Here is a 22,296-nt window from a genome sequence, read left to right as displayed (position 1 = left end):
TGTATTTGAACTTCCGGTATCATTATGGGGACGAGATCTATTATTAGAAGTGGGATTTACACTAACTAATGAAGGAAATTATATTGAGACTTCTCATGGTATTATGCAGGCCATGGGATATCATCCTTCCTTTGGTCTAGGAAAGTATTTGCAAGGCCGAAAGTCCCCCATTGTTGCTCAGCCACGTGAAGGGAGGCAGGGGCTGGGTTTTTCCTAGGGGCCACTGAGGAAGGTATACCCATCACTTGGAAGACAGAGGAGCCAGTGTGAGTTCCTCAGTGGCCTTTGTCCTCTGAAAAATTGATGGCTGCAGCTCACCTTGTACAAGAACAGCTTGAATTGGGGCATATCAAACCCTTGGTTGCACCATGAAATACCCCTATTTTTGTAATAAAGAAAAAATCAGGAAAATGGCGATTGTTACATGATTTAAGAGCTATTAATAGACAAATGGAGATCATGGGGCCGGTTCAAAGAGGATTGCCATTATTATCAGCCCTGCCAAGGAAATGGCCTATAATTGTAATTGATATTAAAGATTGTTTCTTTTCTATTCCTTTATGTGCTGAAGATAGTGTTAGATTTGCGTTTACCTTACCCTCTGTTAATCATGAAGAGCCTGATAAAAGATTTCAATGGGTGGTTTTACCCCAAGGTATGGCCAATAGTCCCACCATGTGTCAATTATATGTAGCCCATGCCCTTAAACCGATTAGAGAAAAGTATCCTGATGTTAGATGCATTCGTTATATGGATGATATTTTGGTATCAGCAAATTGTGATTCCAGGTTGAATGCAGCTTACACAGAATTAGTGAAGACGTTAGAACAGGCAAGTTTATTTATAGCTCCTGAGAAGGTTCAAAAGGAAAAGGTAATAGCCTATTTAGGGACGAAAATATTTTCTCAAAAAATTGTTCCACAGGAAATTTCCTTAAGAATTGATAAAGTCTCCACACTTAATGATTTTCAAAAATTAATGGGAGATATTCAATGGATAAGACCATATTTGAGAATCTCCAATGTGTAATTAAGGCCTTTATATGACATTTTGTTTGGAAATCCTGATTTGAATTCTCCTTGTCAATTAACTGACAAGACACGAGAAACATTGAAGAGGGTAGAGGAGAAATTGGAGCATGCCTTTTTGGCACGGAGCTCCCTGGATGGATCTCATTATGCATTTTGGCAACTGAGAGTCAACCTACAGGGGTTCTGTGGCAAGGTGCTCCTCTGTTGTGGATCCATCCCAAAAATGCTATTAGTAGGACTGTAGAACATTATCCCTCTTCAGTAGCTTTATTAACCTTGTCAGGTATTCAACAATGTCATCAGTATTTTGGGTGTGAGCCATATATAATTATCACTCTCTATAATGCCAAACAGATAGAGGTGTTAATTGCTACAATTGATGATTGGACAATTTTGAGATGCTCATATTCAGGAGACTTTAATAATCATTTTCCTAAGGATCCCTTGCTGTGCTTTGTAAAGGAGCATCCAATTGTTTTTCCTAAAATTACCCAGAAGAGTCCCATTGCCGGAGCTGTAACTATTTTCACAGATGGTTCCAAAAATGGATGTGGAGCTTATGTTATACAGGGAAAGGATCCTATAATTAGGCAATTTACATCAGGATCTCCTCAAAATATTGAGTTGAAAATTGTAACTGAGGTTTTTAGAGAGATGAAGGAGAGCTTTAATTTATCATCTGATTCACAATATGTGGTTAATTTATTGAAAGGTTTAGAGCTGGTAGGGAAAATAAAAGTTAACAGCCCAATAAGCCATTTATTAGGACAATTGCAGGGTTTGATTAAAGAAAGAAAATTTCCCTTTTTTGTGCAGTATATTCAGGCACATACTGGATTACCTGGATCTGTTTACAAAGGAAACGATGTGGCTGATAAAGCAACCAGGGCTATGTTTATTTTTATGGCTACTAATATCCAAAGAGCTAAAGATTTTCATGAGCAATTTCATGGTAATGCGAAAACCTTACAAATGAAATTTGCAGTTACTAGAGCAGAAGCAAGAGATATTGTGAAGTCATGCGGCCACTGTGGTCCTTTTATACCTCAACCATCCTTAGGGATTAATGCCCAAGGGCTCTGTCCCCTTCATGTTTGACAGATGGATGTGACACACATACCTGAATTTGGAAAACTAAAATATGTGTATGTTTCTGTAGACACTTGCTCTGGAATCATCTTTGCTTCCCCTATGACAGGAGAAAAGGCCAGACATGTTAAAACCCATTGCTTTGAGGCTTGGGGTGCATGGGGAACACTTAAGCAGTTAAAGATAGATAATGGCCCAGCATATACTGCATCTTCCTTTGTGTCCTTTTGAAAACAAATGCATATTGATTTAATCCATGGATTACCCTACAATCCACAGGGGCAAGGAATAGTGGAAAGAGCTCATAGGACCTTAAAAGAATGCTTATTAAAACAAAAAGGGGGTTATGGCCTTACCCTGAGAGAAAACATATCTATTGCTCTCCTTACTCTTAATTTTTTTCAATTGGATAATGAAGGAAAATCAGCTGCAGAACAGCATGTATCTGCCTCTTCTACTTCTAAGGGTTTTGTGCAATGGAAGGATATTTTAACAGGTTCATGGCATGGCCCAGATCCGGTATTGACGTGGGCAAGAGGATCTGTTTGTGTGTTTCCACAGGACCACCGAGAAACCATTTGGATTCCTGAACAGCTTACGAGGAAAAGTGCCCCACCTCAAGATGCACCTGCCGAATGCTGAGTGGGGTGAATGGGAGTTGCATGGGTATTTCTCCTATGGTCATGATTGCCGGTGGCACAGTAGGAAATGCCTCGTTTGAAAGGAGTTCTAGTGAAATATTTGAAAGTTCAGTTAGATTATTAGCATCGGAAAAAATTATGTCCTTGCTCCGACCCTTGGATGTGGTTGGGCACCGTTTGTATTGATGGTTAGTAATGCTAGTCTTAATAAACAGGAGTAAGCTAGATTGTAGCCCTCAGGATTGCTTTTACTCCATATGTTGGGATGGAAATAGATTCCCCCTTGCTGTGGTTGCCAGGATGCCCAGGTACATCTGCAGTGGTTGGAGCCACAGCTTCTACTATACCCAATCCAGTATTAATGCCCACTTAAAGGGAGGCATTATGGTACTTAACCAAAGGGTGAGTCTGGTTCAAGAACAAGTGGAGACCTTGTGGCAGATAGCACAGTTAGGAACCTCTGCACAGTATCAAAATCGTACTCAGGCTGCTAACTTGTCTAGACAATTGTCGATGTATCTTATAGGGAATTGGTCTAGAGAAATGGATCATCTATCACAGGATCTTCTCATAGCCATAGTCCACGTGAATTCCACCAGAGTTGACCTGTTCATGCTAGTGGATTGACATCCTGGATCTCTCATGCTATGAATCATCTGAAAGAGTGGACAGGTATTGGAACCATGGGTGCTTTACTGGTCCTTGTCAGTATATTGGCATTGTAGTGCATCTATGCGGGTTTGGCAGCAATGACAGGCTGCTTTGGTAGTGCAAGCATTTGCAGCCCTGGAGGCAGGACAATCTCCACAGGCTTGGTTATGTTCTTCTTCGTGCTCAGGATTTAAGGCTAAGCACTGCACTAGAGATCAGCTTCTAGTGGTCTCTTGGAAAGAACGTCTGATTGCATGTGGGTTGATGCCTCTGGTCCCACCTCCAGGAAAAAGGCATAGGATGGGCATAGCACCAACTTGGCTGCTATGAATTAGGGCTCTGGCAAATAAATCACCTAAGACATAGGCAAGTACCGAGTGATATGTTAACTAAGCCTGGTTTGTAGTACAAACTAGATGTACGTGTTCTCAAAGATGGGTTTGATATTTTGCCAAAAGATATTACCACCAGGTTGCAGGGCCACTGCAATGTCCTCATAGTTACTGGAGATCAGACCTCTACTCTTGCCTGTTGCGTTTAAAACAAAAAGGGGGAACTGTGGAGAGCCGCAGCTGCCACCTTAAATATGGCGCCTGGCCTCTGGCCAGAGCAGAGAGCACCACAATAAACAAGTCCTTATTTGGAGCATCACGATAAAAAAGTCCTTATTTAGAAAAATTGAGTGCCTCCAGTTTGTGATGCAAGCTGGCATGATTTATTGTAGCCTATTATGCTTTGCAGCTTAGCCGATGCTGATTGGGACCAGGGGAAGTATTTAACCTGTGAGTTCTGGGGGCTGAGAAGAGAGATGAATGAAAAGAGAGATGAATGAATGATTCTGTAGTACAAGGTTCCTGAATAAACTGCTTAGAGAAGAGTTCAGGGTTGCCTCCTTATTTCCAATGGTCGGTGAGGCGGCGAAACATATGTAGCAGAGGAAGGCCATGTTGGACATCATTGAGAGGAGAAGCCCTTGGGCCTGAGGGGGTTCAATGCCCCAGTGAAGGGGAATGCCATGGAGAGAAGGCAGGACTGGGTGGGTGGGTGGGTGAATACTCTCATAGAGTCAGTGGGAGGGGGGATGGGATAGGGGATCCTGGAGGGGAGACCTGCAAAGGAGGTAACATTAAAATGTTAATAAAGAAAATAGCCAATAAAAGAAAAAAATAAAGAGTAGTCCATAGTGCAACTGGAAGAGTAGATCTGAACAAATCATAAAGTACTTGAAATATTAAGAATTCTAAATTCAACTAAGAGGCAGATGGAAGCCACTGGAAAATATTTTGGAGAAAATTAAAAGGAGGTTAAAACCTCTTGCTATTCTTCCAGAGAACCTGCTTTCTTATTACCCATGTCACATGGTTCATGTCTGCCTGCCTGTACCTCCAGCTCCAGGGGACCTGATATTGTCTTCTGGTCTCTGAAAGTACCTGCACGCATGTGGAATACTTACAAACACTGACACATATATATAATTGAACATCATGTTTAAAAGAACATTTTAGATGCTATGTTAAAGAATGGGAAACAAACAAACAAACAAAAACAAACAAACAAACAAAGCACTGAGCCAGGTGGTGGTGGCTTAATCCCATCACTTGGGAGGCAGAAGCATGTGTATTTCTAAATTCAAGGCTAGCCTGGGCTCCAGAGCGAGTTCCAGGACAGCCAGGGTGATTCAGAAAAAAAACTGTTTCAAAAAAACCAAAAAAAAAAAAAGAATGTTTTTTTATTGAAAAATATGAATTTATATTTATCATCTTATGTGAAATTGTATATTTTATACAGTATGTATTTTTGGAGAAGTATATTATGGATTGTATTTCTTGTTATGATATGGTATTGGTACTGAAGTCTAATTATGTAAGAAATTAAACATTTTTACTAGCCAAATAACCAATGATAGAAAACTATTTATTGAAGACCATGGTCTTAAGCAATATGACATAACAAAGAAAACTTCAGACCAATTTCCCTTATGAAAATCCATGCAAAAATACTCAATAAAATTCTTGCAAACCTAACGCGAGAACACATCAAAACCATCATCTATCATGATCAAATAGGCTTCATTCCAGGGATGCAGGGATGGTTCAATATTCAGAAATCCATCAACATAATTCAGTATATAAGAATGGTTTTTAAGAGGCAAGCCTCAACAGGAGATATGAAAAATATATTTGAAAATATGATGTTGGCTTTCTGTGTTAGTCAGACTTGTTGCTGTGACAAAATATCTACTATAATGACTTAAAAGAAGAAAAGGCTTATCTTGGCTCAGGGTCACAGAGATTTCAGTCTCTATTCAGTTGGGTCTACTGTTCTGGTCCTGATTGTACACAGAAGGAAAACTATTACTTAATGGCAGTCAGGAGGCAAGTGTTAAGCCAGAAATACATGAAGAAAACATACCCCTTAAATGCACATGAACTGCTTTCTTCTACCAGGCCATAACCTCCCATCCCTTAATGCCAGCAAATTAAAAATCCATCAATGGAGCAAGCCACTGAAGTCATGGCTTCCATAATCAGATCTACTAGTTAAAGACAAAACTTCAACACATGAGCCTTTGGGTGACAACACTTCATATCCAAATTGTATCCAAAGGGTAAAGAGAATGATAACTGAGCTGCTGCAAATACTTAATTGTGTTTTTCAAGGCAGAATCTGCATACCACAGTATTGCAATGAATGCTGTCAGTATGGAACTTACAAAAATGTTAGTTGAGCAACTGAAAAAATACCATCAAAGAAGACAGAAAGAACCATGTCAGCATATAAATAGAAAGATAAATTCAGAGCAACTCGACCTGTGTGACACTTAAATACATATAACCAGAAGTTACTGTGCAAGTATGCAGCTGGAAAAGGGGAATGGTGTGGAACTGTAAAGTAGTTGCATATTGATGAGATTTGATATTCAAATAAAATGTATAAGATTACTTAAGAAACTCCATAGAGAAGCTGGGGGAAGGAATAGAGCTGAATACAAGAAGCTGTTATGAGAAGATCAAAAATGAGGATACTGAGAAGCTAGTAGTGAACTAATTCTACATAATAGTGACCACAGACATGAACAATAGCCATAAGATAATGCTTATGGCCGGGCAGTGGTGGTGCACACCTTTAATCCCAGTGCTTGGGAGGCAGAGGCAGGTGGATTTCTGAGTTCGAGGCCAGCCTGATCTACAGAGTGAATTCCAGGACAGCCAGGACTATGCAGAGAAACCCTGTCTTGAAAAACCAAAACCAAAAAAAAAAAAAAAAAAATTAATGCTTATGTGGAGAGGTCTTTATTTTATGTGTTGAAAATATAAATTTAATAGATATGAAAAAAGAATTGTTTTTGCTCTCCTGGGTTGTTTGTTTTCCCATATTAAATTGAGAATTGGTCTTTCCTTGTATGTGAAGAATTGAGTTGGAATTTTGGTAGGGATTGCTTTGAATATGTAGATTGTTGTCAGGAAGCTGGATATTTTTGCTTTGTCAAGCCTACCAATCTATGAGCATGGGAAATCTCTCCATTTTCTGAGGTCTTCTTCAATTTCTTTCTTTAGAGATTTTAGTTCTTGTCATATAGATCTTTCACTTGTTTGGGTAGAGTTACTCCAAGATATGTTATATAATCTGTGACTATTGTGTGATTTCCCTACTTTCTTTCTCAGCCCATTTATCATTTGTATAAAGGAAAGTTACTGATTTGATTCAGCTAATTTTAGATTCAACCACTTTGCTGAAGTTGTTTATCAGATGTAAGAAATTCTCTAGTAGAATTTTTGTGGTTATGTATACTATTATATCACCCCTGATTAGTGATAACTTGACTTTTCTTTTTCCAGTTTGTACCCCTTTGATCTCCTCCTCTTGTCTTATTGCTCTAGCTAGAACTTTGAGTAATATATATTTGAGAGTGGGTAGCCTTTTCTTGTCCCTGATTTTAGTGGGATTGCTTCAAGTATCTCTCTATTTAAATTTGATATTGGCTGCTGATTTTCTGTATATTGCTTTTATTATGTTTAGGTATGGAACTTGAATTCCTGATTTTTCCAATGCTTTTAACATGAAGAGGAATTGTATTTTTTAAAGACTTTTCTAGAGTCTAATGAGATGATCATGTGTTTTTTTTCTTTGAATTATGCTTTCATATAGTAGATTATATTAATAGGTTTCCATAACCATCCTTGCATCCCTGAGATGAACCCTTTTTGATCATGGAGAATGATCACTTTGATGTGCATTTGGATTCAGTTTCTGAAATTTTGACTGAGTAATTTTATATAGCTATTCACAAGCATAATTGGTCTTAAGTTCTTTTTTCTTGAATCTTTGTGTGGTTTAGGTATCAGAATAATGGTGGCTTCATAGAATGAACTAAGTGTTCCTTCTCTTTCTACTTTATGGAATAGTTTGAGAAGTGTTGGCATTAGCTCTTCTTTGAAGGTCAGGTAGAAAGAATTCTGCACTAAAGCCATCTGGCCCTGGGCATTTTTTTGATTGGGAGATTTTTTTTTATTAGATATTTTCTTTATTTACAGGCCACATGATTTCTCCTTTCCCAGTTTCCCATAAAAAACAAAAACAAAAACAACAAACAAACAAACAAACAACAAGAACAAATCTTTGTTGCTTCCTCCTTCCCCCTGCTTGCCACACCACTCTCTCCCACTTATTGGCCCTGGCCTTCCCCTACACTAGGGCACAGAACCTTCACAGGGCCAAGGGCCTCTCCTCCCATTGATGATTGAATTTGCAATCCTCTACTATAACATGCTGCCAGAACAATTAGTCCCACTATGTATACTCCTTGGTTGGTGGTTGAATTCCTGTGAGCTCTGAGGTACTAGTTAGTTCATATTATTGTTTGTCCTAATGGGCTGCAAACCCTTCAGCTCCTTTGATCCTTTCTCTACCTCTTTCATTGGGGACCTTGTACTCAGTTCAATGGATGGCTGTGAGCCTCTACTTCTGTATTAGTCAGGTACTGTCAGAGCCTCTCAGGAGACAGCTATATCAGGCTGGATTGTCCTTCCTTCAGTCTCTGCTCCATATTTAGTCTCTGCAACTCCTTCCATAGATATTTTGTTCATTCTTTTAAAAAGGAATGAAATGTCCACATTTTGGTCTTCCTTCTTCTTGAGTTTCTTGTGGTTTGTGGGTTGTTCTTCCTGTATTCTGAACTTCTGGGCTAATAACCACTTATCAGAGAGTACATACCATATGTGTTCTTTTGTGATTGTGTTACCTCACTCAGGATGATATTCTCCAGATCTATCCATTTTCCATAACCCAATGGTTATAGAAAGCCTTGAACTTTTTTTTTCATGTTAGTACATTCTAGATTTAAAATTTCAATTTTATGTTGATTGAGAACTTGGTTTTTATACAACCTAATGTTTTTGGTTTTGATGAATAATTTGTTATTTATTGTTAGGTTTCTTTATTTCACTTTGCTGATATGTCTTCCCAGGTACTTCTCTGAATAATCAAACTCCATTGGAATGAGTATGTAGCATACACCAGTACTCTGGGGCATGGATCCTTGGATAATTTAATTTGGAACAAGTGCTTTGGGGAGTGCTTGAACAATTCAGTTAAATGTTTTGAGGTTCATCATTAATTTCCTTTTCCTTGTTGAAGCATTCTATTTGGGAATTAATGTTGCTTCAAGATATAAACTAAAACCCATTAATTACTAAACACAAGCTATATTGGTATAGGCATGTAAATCCCACAGGAATGCAAAATGTTTAATTTTATGATTATTAAGTATTATGCATATCAGACTAATTATATTATAAAAGCCTTATTTTTGAGTAAATGAATGAAGCTTTAATTTGGTTTTTCTTGCAAATTCTCAACAAGACTTCTCACATGAGATGGCACACGAAGTAATTCAACTTTACTTTTGAAGTCAAATATAGGTAAATCCACAATGTAAACTAAAATGCATTTAAATGGAAAGAATATATTTATACTTAATGCAAGTAAAAGTGAAAGACTGGGAGATTTAGCAATTTGGGAAAAAGCGTGGTAATGAAAAGGGAAATGTATTAATAGAAATGCATGCATACTCTATAACCGTTACTTAAAGGACATAGAAGGTCTCTGTAATGAGCCAAGAATGTAGACGTGCCAATTTCAGAAACCTGTTGGCCACAAAGGTTCCCCCTAGTTAGGCCCAAGAACAAAAGGCAGGATATGAGTCATCTGGGTAGTTCTAGGAAATGGTCAGCCATAAAGTGAATAACATTGACCAGACCACATTCTTGTAAATAAAGAGTGTGTAGGACATTTTCCTTATGACCCTGACTCAAATAGGGGCTGGGTCTCTTTAGAATTTTCCACTGTTCTCTGGTTATGTTTCCTTGGTAACCCCTTTACCCCCCTAGTTTGTGATTTTTCCCTTTAAATACCCCTCACTTCTTGTGTTGCTGGTCAAACCCCTCTGGCCTGCCAGGCTATGAGTTTGACCCCAGATCTGGCTTACCCCAATAAACCTCATGTGATTGCAGCAAGTTTGGTCTCTCATGATTTATTGGGTGGTCATGTTATCCAGAGACTTGAGCGTGGGTCTCCCTAGTTCTGGGGGTCTTTCAAAAGGAGCTGTATATTTGTGTAAGATTTAAAGTCTCAGTAAATATGTGTGCTCTCATTCTGTACTTGCCATTATACTTTGTACTTGCCAGCAGCTACACCAGGTTTCTGAAAGGAAAGCTAGGGTCTTGCATTGGGGAAAGGAAGACCAGAGAAATAATGAGACCAAGCCAAAAGTTTCTGATCAAGGTCCGATGTCTACTTAGAGTCTGAATATATAAAGGGAAGGGAGCCATCCCCCTCAATGCTAGGATATTGTTGCCTCATTAGCATCTTGTTCCTAGTCAAGAACTTCTCAGTAATGCAGTAGGTTGTGGCTCCTTGTAGGAAGCTCCAGAACAGGACAGGACAGGCAGGACAATAGACTTTTCTTATCTCAGAAAACTCCACCCTTGGTTGACTAGCTGTGGTAGAGCAAGGACTGGGGGAAGGGTATGATTCTTCCCTTTTTATTGTTTTAATAGAGGCCCCAAGGAACTGAGGTGATAGTATAGTTGCCTCATCCTTGGATGAGTGGGCATTAACCAGCATGGGGAGCATTGATCTGATTCCTCCCATGTGTTGGATTACCATTACATCCCACAGTCATGGCTCTTAGTATCTTTTGTGGAAGGGAAGCAGAGCCTTTAGAAAAATCCTTAAGATAAGCTTAAAAAGTAGATACCAACTTTGCAACCAGGTTTGTCTCTTGGGGAATCCAGAGACGGCCAGAGTGGGACCTTCCCCTGTGGTGCTTAGCTTTGAAGCTTATGCTGGTACCTACACTAGATTCATTTTATCTAAAAACAGTATGCACAGGTCTGAATCCTGTGCAGCTACTAAAGGAGAATTGTCAACCTCAGGTTCGGCAAGCCCTCTATCAGCTAAATCAAGTCTATGATAATGAATCACAATGAATAACTGGCACATCTGAGCTTTTCTGAAGTCCAAGCCTGCATGTTGGTAACAGACTTGCTTGAAATACAAAGTAAAAAGTTTCAAAGCAACAAGATTAACATTATCTGTGAGGATATCCCAGGTACTCAATTCAGTTGCAAATGAGTAAGGATCCTACTCAAGGCCTGGCCTCCCAGTGTGGGGGAAATGGCTTTGAGAATCAACAAAATATCTGTTAACTCTCAGGAAAATAGTGGAGGCTATATCTGCAAGTTAATTTTGCTGGCTAATAAAGATTTTTAGCCATCATTTTAATTGGAATCATACTTACTAGAAGACTCAGGATCTGTATCCACTTGAAAAACCAATCTTTGAGGCTGCCATAGTGCCCTGTCTTCTTTTTGTGAGAAAACACAAACAGAACCTCTCCCCAATCATAAAACGGGATCTGGAACATTCTACATGTTAGTTTGTGAGTCCCACCATTTAATCGTGGCATGTGAATTGGAAGTGAGTGGATGCCTGTGGTGATCTGCATCAGACTGACCTTTAGCATCATCTTGTAAAAAACTTTAAAACAAATGAGACAAAAGCGAGATGTGCTTGTGGTGATTTTGGAGGGTATATTTCCCCTTTTTCTGTTATTACAAGCCAATTTTTCAGAATGTGATGTGCATGTTCAACAATTCCTTGTCCCATTGGGTTATAAGGAATTCCTTTTTTTATGCTCAACACTAAATTCCTTACAAAATGATATAAAATTTTTGCCAGTATAGGCTGGTTCATTATCTGTCTTAATGACTTTAGGTAATCCCACAGCATTAAAGGCTTATAAACAATGATCAATTACATTTCTAGAGGGTTCTTCCATATGTTGAGAAGCAAAAAGTAATCCTGAACAAGTATCAATACAAACAAGTATATATTTCCAAATTCTGCATAATGAGTTATATCCATTTGCAAAATATGATTACGCATAAGGCCTTGTGGATTGACTCCTAAGTGCAGAACTGGAGATAATGTATGACAGTTAGGGCATTGTTTTACAATCATTCTTGCCTGCTCCTTAGTGAACTTATGTCAGAGCTAAACATACTTTATAAACATACTTTATGTTAAAATATGGCTAGAAAGATGAAATTTATGATGATCACATCTGGCCAATGCAACAGGATCTGAAACTAAGGCTTCTCCTATTAGAGCTCTGTCAATGCAAACTCCGTCTGCAGCTAAAGGTCCAGGAAGGCCAGAATGAGCTCATATATGACCAATATAAAATGGATTTTTTCGAGCAAGAATGACATTTTGCAATTGCAAAAACAGAAATACTGTTGCTGTATTAAAAGTAAATGTACCACATGTTTGTAATAAAGTAACAGACTGAGCCACATATAAACTATCAGTAAAAAGATTAAAATATCTTTACTGATAGACTGAAAACATTTAGTACCACTGTCAGCTCTGCTAACTGAGCTGAGATGCCAGGAGTTTCTATGACTACCTGTTGGTTATTCATAAGATACCCAGCTTGTCCTTTAGAGAAGCCATCAGTAAAAATCAAAAGAGCATTACACAGAGGCTGTAAAGATGTCATATTAGGAAATATTACCTTATGTACATTTAAAAATTTTAGCAACCTATCTTGAGGATAATGATTATCTACAGTTCCTTTGAATCCTATCTGAGTAAGCAAATAATCTATAATATGCTGCTTCAGCCAGGTATCTTGATCTACAGTAAAAGGCTGAACAATGATGTATGGCTCTTTGCCAAAATAAGTCAGCACCTGCTTCCTTCCAAGTACAATCATATGGGCTACTGCCTCATGATATGGTAAGATATTATGTTTAGGAGATATTTTTGAATGTATCCACATAAGAAGAACTCTTTACCACAACAATGCTGTAGGCACATGAGTTGTATTAAAAATCAACAAATATAAAGGCAAAGAATAATGTATATAAGTAGCAAATAGTTTTTTAATAGCTCTTTCAATTGCTGTAAGGCCAGCAATCCTCCTGAAGTTAAAGATATAGGGGAGGTAGGATCAGGACTCCCATTAAGAATATCAAATAAAGGTTTTAATTCCCCTATAGTAAGCTTTAAATAGGACAAAGACAATTGATATCACCTAACAATTTTTGAAAATCATTTAATGTTTTTAAACTGTCCCTGTGAATAACTATCTTCTGGGGAAAAATGGCTTGATTTGTAAGTGTAAAGCCCAAACAATTATAAGGATCCTGAGTTTGTACCTTTTCTGGAGCTATTTGCAGTCTTTTATCAGCTAAGGCATGTTGTAATTCCCTATAGCATAAAAGCAAGTCCTGAAGATCTTTTTCTGTTAATAAGACATCATCTGTGTAGTGGATGATATAAATCATTGGCCATTGCTGTCTTACAGGCTCAATGGCTTGTGCCACAAACTTTTGACATAAAGTAGAACTATTAGACATGCCCTGAAGAAGAACTGTCCATTGATATCTTTGCATAGGTTCCTTAAAATTAATAGAAGGAACACTGAGAGCAAATCTCTTACAATCCTCAGGTGCAAAGGAATAGTAAAGAAACACTCTTTCAAATATACCACTATTTTATAATATCCTTCAGGAATAGCTACTGGAGATGAAAGCCCAGGTTGTAAAGTTCCCATAGGTACCATGGTTTCATTAGCTTCTGTAACAATCTCCATTTGCCAGATTTTTTCTTGATCACAAATATTGGAGTATTCCAAGGAGATTGAGATTCTCTTAGATGGCCTGCCTCTAATTGTTCCTGCACTAGCAAAGAAGTAGCTTCTACCTTTTTTTTAGATGACCACTGATCAACCCACACTGGAATATTATTAAGTCATTGAATTTTATTAGCACGTGATGTAGGCAAGATAGTGGCCATTACAGAAAATACCCCAAGCCTCTGGTGTTAGAGTCAGGCTTAGGACCTTCAAATGTCTTAATGTCTTGTCCTTCCTTTCCTAGCCCCTTACCAGACAAAAATTCTTGTCCTAGCATCTGCTTAGGACTTCACTAGGACTACACATTATAAGGCCCACCTGTGACAAGAGATCTCTTCCCCAAAGGGAAACAGGCACATTTGACATAACATAAGGCTGAATTTTTCCTGAATTGCCCTCCTCATTTCTCCAGGTTAGAAGTTTAGAGTTTTGTTTTGGGTTATTGGCACAACCCTCTACTCGTTTCCCGACATGGGACAGCCTTGAATATCTGTCTTAGATTTACATTCCCTGGCCCAGTGTTTACCCCTCCTGCATCGAGGACAAACTCCTGGAGCATAGCCTGATTGCCAGCTTGAAGCGCCTGTATTCCTAAGACAATCATTTTTAAAATGACCCAAACTTCCACATTTAAAACGTACTTTATTCCCTCACTTCTGTGCAAGTATTGCTTGCACCATGGTTCTTTGTAAAGAAGTAGCCAGGGCCAAGCCCTGATCATAAGAAGGCCCAATCTCTGCACAAAGATGAATCTGTGATGTGATGTAGGCTATCTGTCTGTCCAGCTATCTGTCTGTCCTTTGTATGGCCAAATAGCAGCTCAACATGCTGCGTTAGCATTCTCTATGTAATGGAGTAATTCTCTATGTAATATTCTCATTACATATGCCAACAGTGTAACAAAAGGATTCCCTGCTTGAGAATCTCCAAGAATTCTACTAGCTATTTTTAGTAGCCTATCCACAAAATCCTGGTAAAGTTCATCAAGGGCTTGTCTGATGCTGGCAAAACTTCTACTGAGATCACCTTTATTCAGTAACTGATTCCAATCATGGCAGGCCACCATTGCAACTTGAGCATACACTCTGACAGGAAACCCAATCTGATTAGCATTGTCTTCATATTGACCTTCTCCTAAAAGCATTTTAATATCCCAATCTGGGTTCCCTGTCTGAGCATTCAATGTGGCAGTTTTCTTAGTGGCTTCACACCTCTCAGAACTCCAGAGTAAATTTCCTTCTGACAAAGTAGCCTTACATAGAGTCTTCCAATCTTGGGGGGTTAAATTTGACTCCATCACAGTATCCAATAAACCTTTTGTAAAGGGAGCTGTAGGGTCATACTCTGTCACAGCTGTTTTTAACTCTTTTATCACCTTGAACTCTAAAGTCTGATATTGTGTGACTCTATTGTATTGCTGATCAATTACCTCAACAATAGGGAAAGCTAGCAGATGTGTCCTGCCCTTTCCTGAGAGCCTGACTCACAGCTCTTTCTAAGGGTGATTGATATACCTCAGAGTAGCTGTTCTTTTCTGTACTTGACACCATTTTTAGCTCCTATAGCTCGTTAGTCAATTTCTGCAACTTAATTTCAAATTCTAAATTACTTAGTTGCATGTCCATTTGGGTAGCATCTCCTGCTAAAGAGATGGCCATAGGTGGAGCAGAAGGTGTGCAAGGAGGCTAACCCTCCTCATGATATTTGGCAGCTCCTTTTTCTGAATGAGCTTCCTTGTCTAAAGTTAGCTCATCATTAGAATCCCTATGCCTTTCTAATTTAGGGTTGTAAAGGCCCTTTTCTGAGGAAGCCCTCTCTGGCAGATGTTCTTTCTGAAATTCTTCAAGCTCTCCCTGGGCACTATCTGATGCCTGCAAGCTTTCTTCATTTATGATATTTTTCACAAGTGCTCAGAGGCAGAGGGTAAAATTATCCACCTGGGTGTTTCCTAGAGCTTCTCCAGCTTTCTCCCAGGTTCTCTTATCTAGAAGTTCTTACTTCTTGAAACCATGGGCAGCAAGAATCTATCTGATCTAAAAGATCTTCTAATAATTGTTCTTCAAACCCTATTCCTCTTGCCTGAAGCAGCTCTTGAAGGCTGCAGACAAATGCCTGCTTGGAAGTTTCCAAACCCATTTTCACTGTCAACCCCTAAGTGAGATCAATGCCTGGTCAGCCAGCACTGTCCCAACTTAGCCAGTATCTTTTCATAACTACAGCAACACTTTCAAAAGATGAAGTTTAAGGCCAGCACTAGCATCAATACTGTAAGTTGCTTACTGTGCTGGGTGCCATCTTCTTCCATTTTCTGTGGAACTCCAGACAGGGACCCCTCAGTAGAGTTTTCCAGGTTCAGACCCCACTTTCTCTGCACCAGTTTTATAGTTTAGGAAACTATAGCTGCCAGAAGCTATGTGAACCAGGTTTCTGAAAGGAAAGTTGGGGTCTTGGATTGGGGATAGGGCGACCAGAGAAATAATGAGAGCAAGCCAAAAGTTTCTGGTCTGATAAAAAAAAAAGATAAAAGTTCAAGGTCTGATATTTACTTAGAAGTCTGATTATATAAAGGGAAGGGAACCATCCCCTTCAATGCCAGGATTTCATCGCCTTATTAGCATCTTGTTGCTAGTCAGGAACGTGTCAGGCAGGTAGACTTAGTAATGCAGTAGGTGGTGGCTCCTTTTAGGAAACTTCAGAATCTGCAGGACAATAGACTTCTCTTATCTCAGAAAACCCCACCCTAGGTGGGTTAGCTGTGGGAGAGCAAGATCTGGGGGAAGGGTACAATACCTGGATTGATGCAGTCAAAATATAATCTTACATTCATCAAACTAAATTATTATTTTTCCAGAATCAAAGGCAGTATTGTAGATATCTACATTTGAAACAAGTGTCCAATGAAGAAATAGAAAACCTAATTAACATATTTATGGGAAATCATTACTTATTTTGAATGAGTTGCACCACCCTTAAATATACCTTTAAGTTATATCTACAGAGTTTCGTGCCACGGCCAATTTTATAGAGTAGTGCTAGAAAAAATACAATTGCAATAACATCTAATATTATGTTATGTTTTGAAATATGTTCTAAGATAGAGAAAACCTATGGTAAAGCGTAACAAGTACGATGGCATGTATATGTTTTAAGGTAATATTTCATAATATTAAGTATATATTTTAATTGGATACCATAACACATTATAATGAATTGTCACTATACATATGGTATTTTAAAATGCCTAGATGCTCTGTAGATGTTTCATTATTTTTGATTTTGGTAAAATATACCACACACTGTCATGCAAGCACCACTGTTATACTTTGTGAATATGCACATATTTTAAAAACATTTCTATTATGGGTTTTTATGGATAGAATAAATTTGCATTTACCTTTTTCTCGTTTACATCTCTAAAGAATTTCAGTTAATTTAAGATGAACATTTAATGAACAATCAAACTGTTCTTGAAACAACAGCTGTTATTTATGTGTATTAGACACCTCATAATGTGTAATCAGAAAGGCTATATCTAAACACTGGCACAAAATTTTCTGATTTACAGTAAATATATTATTTCACATAAGTATGCAAATATAGTCTTAACATGTTATATTTTCACTCTATTCTTTTACAGATGAAACATGCAAGTATCTGCCAGAAAGGACTCTGAACATTTGCTATCATTGTTGTAGAAAGGAGTTTTTGAAAATGAATCAGACAACAGGGGAAGAAGTTCAAACTATCTATCTCATTAGCACAGATTTGAAAAATAACTAAGGATGGAAACTTTCAGATTTGCATATAGAGACAATAAATTCACTAGCTTACCCGGTGATTTGTGGATTAGAAACTATAAGTGGAAACAATATTACATACAGAGTCAGTAAACCGGATCTTAAGTACTACCTCCAGCTTTTGTTGTTGATTTGACTTGAAGAGCTGAGTCTCAGTGTCTGTAGTTAAAGAATGAAGGTAACATTAATTGACACAGTTAAGAGACCAAGAACAAATACCACAAAATGTGTACAAAACTCCCCATATTTACACTTTGGGCAGGGAGAAGGGAAATTATATACAATATTTATTCACCTTGGGTAGTTTCACATTCCATATATTTTTCTTAAAGAAGCAAATTCCAATTTTGACCCAGTGTAAGCATCATATGGTTTACAAACACGTTCACTTCACTCAGACTAAAAGAAGTCTTAGTAGTTCTTTGAATTCAGTTTAGAGACTTAGGAAATTGCATCCATTAAAAAACTTCATTAAGTGGTACATTCTTCTGAAATTGTCAGCTTTCAATTTGTCAGAAAAATGAGATAAGTACAGCAACTCCAAACGTAATTTTTAAATTTCTTCTTGTTTTTTTGGTTTTTACGAGACAAGGTTTCTCTGTGTAGTCCGGGCTATCCTGTAACTCACTTTGTAAACCAGACTGGCCTTAAACTCAGAGTTCAGCCTGCCTCTGCCTGCCAAGTGCTGGGATTAAAGGCATGTGCCACCAATACCCGGCACAAAAATTTAATTTTTAAATTTCTTACAACTACATTTCTTCTGGCATACATATTAGCTCATAATTCTGTAATGATAATTTGTATCATGATGACTTTATGTCTTGATAATTTTTACAGAATTAAATATGTTACATAGTGTTTAGTGTTTATCTTAGAAGAAATATATATAACCTTTGGGATTGATGGTTTTATTTCATTTATTTTGTAAGTTGAAAACAGACAACTTGTAATGAAGCTTCTTTACATGGGTGTTTATGACATCAAAGATCCAGTGTCTATCTAAGCATACTATATCTGTTCACTGGAGCTGATGGAGTGCCAAGATAAAGGAATAACAGTGGAAGCCTTCAGGCACAGTACATGCATTGAAAATAATTGTTTGCCATGTCTTCAGTTTGTTATACCATTCATAATGTACAGCATTCACTATATTATTCAATTCATAGTATACTGAAAAGAAGTGAAATGATTGACACCATAAACATCCTTACAACTTCTTCTGACTCAGAGTCAGAGCTTAAACCAAGCCTACAAGTCTAACAGTGCACAACTTACAGTCTGTTTTCTGAAGAGCTACACATCACTGCTGCAGTCTAAAGTTCTGAGTTCTCTGGCTTTATACACAGAGCTTCTTGGAGTGAGTCTCACAGAGGAATGCCAATGTATGCTTGGTGGTTGGAGAGTATGGAGTGGATGGGCATGCTCTCTCCTTCAAAATGTTCTAAATACTACAGGACTTGCTAAATACTTGATCATTTACAATTCATATATTATCAATCATTACAGATCAGAAATTTTCACTTCATCTTATAGGTTCATTATTATGACAAATAATTCAGAATCTCTTGGCAGCCCTCTCCCCTCTAGAGACTTGACCAGGGAAGAAACTTGTTTGGAAGAGCTTGCTGAATTTGAATTTGTTCCAAATAGACTAACAAATAGATCTATTAGGATTGCAGTCTCTTGTCTCTTAACGTTAAACTAGTGATGATGTAAAAGCCATAGCCTATATCTGCACATATAAAGGAAGGAGTTGTCCTTCAGCCAGAGTGGCCTGAGGGCATTTTGAGAATTCCATTCTGTCCAAGCAAGAGGATGCTTTAGTTGGACCCCAGTCCTCAAACTAGCATGCTCTCTTCTCAAATCCATGACTGCTCCCAGATTTTTGTGTAAGGTTTGAATTTTCTTGGTAAAATTGTGCAGATATTCAAATAGGTGTTCTAATTAGGAAGGAAGATGTATTTCCTTAAAAATATGATTCTTGAAAATAAAATTGAAGTCTGCTTATACTTGTGGAAAACCTTCAATCAGCTTTTCTAAGAAATTAACTTGAAGTTTTGGGTTAGTAAATAGAGGGACTAACACTTAGGCAGTTAAATGTAAACACATCAATCAGGAGTTCTCATAGCAGAGTCAATTTTCATTATTTCACAAGAAATGATTGAGAGAAAAATTGCGTTATTTTTTTAAAGAAAAATTATGTTGCTGAATGTTTAGTTTGTATATTCAATATAGGAAATAATGTTCCACATTAGGTTGATTTCCCTAACAGATCCAATTTTACACAGCAATGAAAATATATATCTTTATTTCTACAAGAAGCTTTTGTTTCATAGCAGGTAAGGATTTTTATCTACTGTTATATACTGAATGTCTATTTTACATGATTTTGTATTACAGATGTTCACTTGGCTGTTTCATACCTCTCTGGAACAATGAGTTAATGGGAAGCTGTTATTGTTAATGGGGAGCTTTTATGTGCTAGAACTGCTTTTCTTATTTTGTTTCTAGTCTTCCTTTGGTTAGGCTTGTCACTCTATACTACAATTCATGTATGTGTATGTCTCTGGGTGTGTGTGTGTGCGTGTGTGTGTGTATGTCAGTGTGTCTGTCTGAAAAGTGAGCACGTCTCCCTTATATTCATCTATAGTATCTCTATGTGTATTTGCTTCTACTTTAGGTAAATAGTTATCAATTATGATTATTTCTGGACCTATGCATGTTATTCATGTATTTCATTATCACACTATAGCTACAAAAGTGAAAGATACATTAATTTTATAGACTCAGGACAAGTCCCAAATTACACATTTACACAATAACTGAGAATGATGCAAGATAAATTCCTATGATACCTTGAAATATAATAAATGGCTAAAATACCATATATTCTCTCTTGGGACAACTGGATTCAATAGCAAATTTACCAAATGCAGAATTTTATTGGAAAATACCAAACAGAGTCTCTTTGAGGTTTATGTTTGACAAGTATTTTTGTATTAATAACAACAATGTATATATGCTAAATAAGTAACAGACAAATCAATAAGTTTAGTACCTAATATATTTCTTTATGAGGTATTTTTCTCAATACATTTATATATAATTTGTTTTAGATATGTGAATTCAAAAAATATATGTCTTAACAACTATGCTACAATGTAAAAGAAAAAAAATATCTACGATGACCTTGAAAGTTATGTAATCTAAATGGCAAAACAAGCATGTTAGTATGTATTCAGAGACAAACTCATACCCAGGATAGTGCATAATTGATGTTAACTAAACATTTAAAATTGTTATTAAAAAATATTTCATGTGGTAATTTTGCCAATGTATATTTTATTTTGAAAAAAACATTATTTTTCTTTTATATTTAAGATTATAATATAATTACTACATTTCTCTCTGCTATCATCCCTCAACTTCCCAGTACCCCTCCTTGCTCTTTGAGAAAAAATATTCTTAATAATCTGTGTTAATATTTTAAAGATATTAAGAATTTAATTTACAAGCATGTTGAGACTATTCTTCAATTTTTTGCTGCCAAATATTTGATAATTGACACAATAAACTATACTTTGAATACTAGTCTTTACTCTGCTATATAAATAAGTACATAATTGCCGGGCGGTGGTGGTGCCCGCCTTTAATCCCAGCACTTGGGAGGCAGAGGCAGACAAATTTCTGAGTTCGAGGCCAGCCTGGTCTACAGAGTGAGCTCCAGGACAGCCAGAGCTATAACAGAGAAACCCTGTCTTGAAAAACAAACAAACAAACAAAAAAACAAAATAAGTACATAATTAAACAATAATTACATTTTTTGGTAGAACCTCTAACTTATTAAAACTAGAACCCAAAGTTAAGAAGAAATAAACATACACAAAATAGGCTGTAACTTAAGGAGAACTGGCAGTAATCCTTTCACAGCTTTATGTCCTGTGTGTACCTTTGTCAGCCTGTTTCTTCAAGGAGGATCTCCCGATGGGACGAAGCATTTATGTGAATGAGACATGTAAGAGGCACATCATGGCTGCTATCTAGTGAAATAACAGATTCTCTCTGGTTCCTGTTTTATTTTATCTTCCCTAGAATTGCTTTTCTTATTTTATTTCTAGTCTTCCTTTGGTTAGGCTTGTCACTCTACATTACAATTCATGAGTGGGTGCATATGTGTGTGTGTCTGTCTGTCTGACTGTCTGAAAAGTGTGCACATCTCCCTTCATATTCATCTACAGTATCTTTGTGTTTATTTGCTTCTGTTTAAAAATAGGTAAATATTATGTTATTATAAATATATTTATACCAAAACAAATATGTTTAAATAGAAACAATTCTAACATAGTAGCTTCTAACATAGCAGGTGCCATAGTCATGAATTTATTTAACTTGCCTAATTGAAAATTTTAAAAACCAGGGTCATAAATATAATCTTTTTAAAAAATCAGGCAAAGGAATACAAAGTAATAGGCCCATGTAACATTTAGCTGATTACTTTTTTATATTAGTAATTGCTTTTTTACATGCATTATATCCCAACTTCAGTTTTCCTTCCCAGCAGTTTTTCCAGTTGCCTCCCCTTCCTCATATCCACTCCTCCTCCACTTCCCTTAAAAAACAAACAAACAAAAAACCACCACCACAACAAAAAATCCAGTCCTTCTTGGGATATCAATCAAACATATCATAACAAATTATAATATGACTAGGCACAAACACTCACATCGAGACTGGATGAGGTGACTCAGTGGGAGGAAAAGTATGCCAAGCTCAGGTAAAAGAATCAGAGACACCTCCACTTCCACTGTTAGGATGCCCACAAAAACACCAAAGCAACACAACCATAACTTAAATGCAGAGGACCTAGGTCAGACCCATAAGAC

The 22,296-nt window shown here is 37.3% G+C and overlaps 1 protein-coding gene across 1 annotated transcript in view; it reads left to right on the top strand.

The window, feature by feature from the left end:
• Nucleotides 1-16,745: 16,745 nt before the first annotated feature.
• LOC116091719 (olfactory receptor 4A5-like) overlaps nucleotides 16,746-22,296 on the top strand; it is a 7,318-nt gene continuing 1,767 nt past the window's right edge. Inside the window, exons 1-2 of the mRNA XM_031373230.1 lie at nucleotides 16,746-16,766; nucleotides 18,111-18,230. Coding sequence (XP_031229090.1) covers nucleotides 16,746-16,766; nucleotides 18,111-18,230 — 141 coding nt within the window. The remainder of the gene's footprint in view (nucleotides 16,767-18,110; nucleotides 18,231-22,296) is intronic.

This window comes from Mastomys coucha, unplaced genomic scaffold (assembly GCF_008632895.1).
Source record: "Mastomys coucha isolate ucsf_1 unplaced genomic scaffold, UCSF_Mcou_1 pScaffold15, whole genome shotgun sequence".
Classification (NCBI taxonomy): Eukaryota; Metazoa; Chordata; class Mammalia; order Rodentia; family Muridae; genus Mastomys; species Mastomys coucha.
The sequence above is the reverse complement of the archived record's forward strand: the minus strand, read 5'-3'. Positions and strand labels throughout refer to the sequence as shown.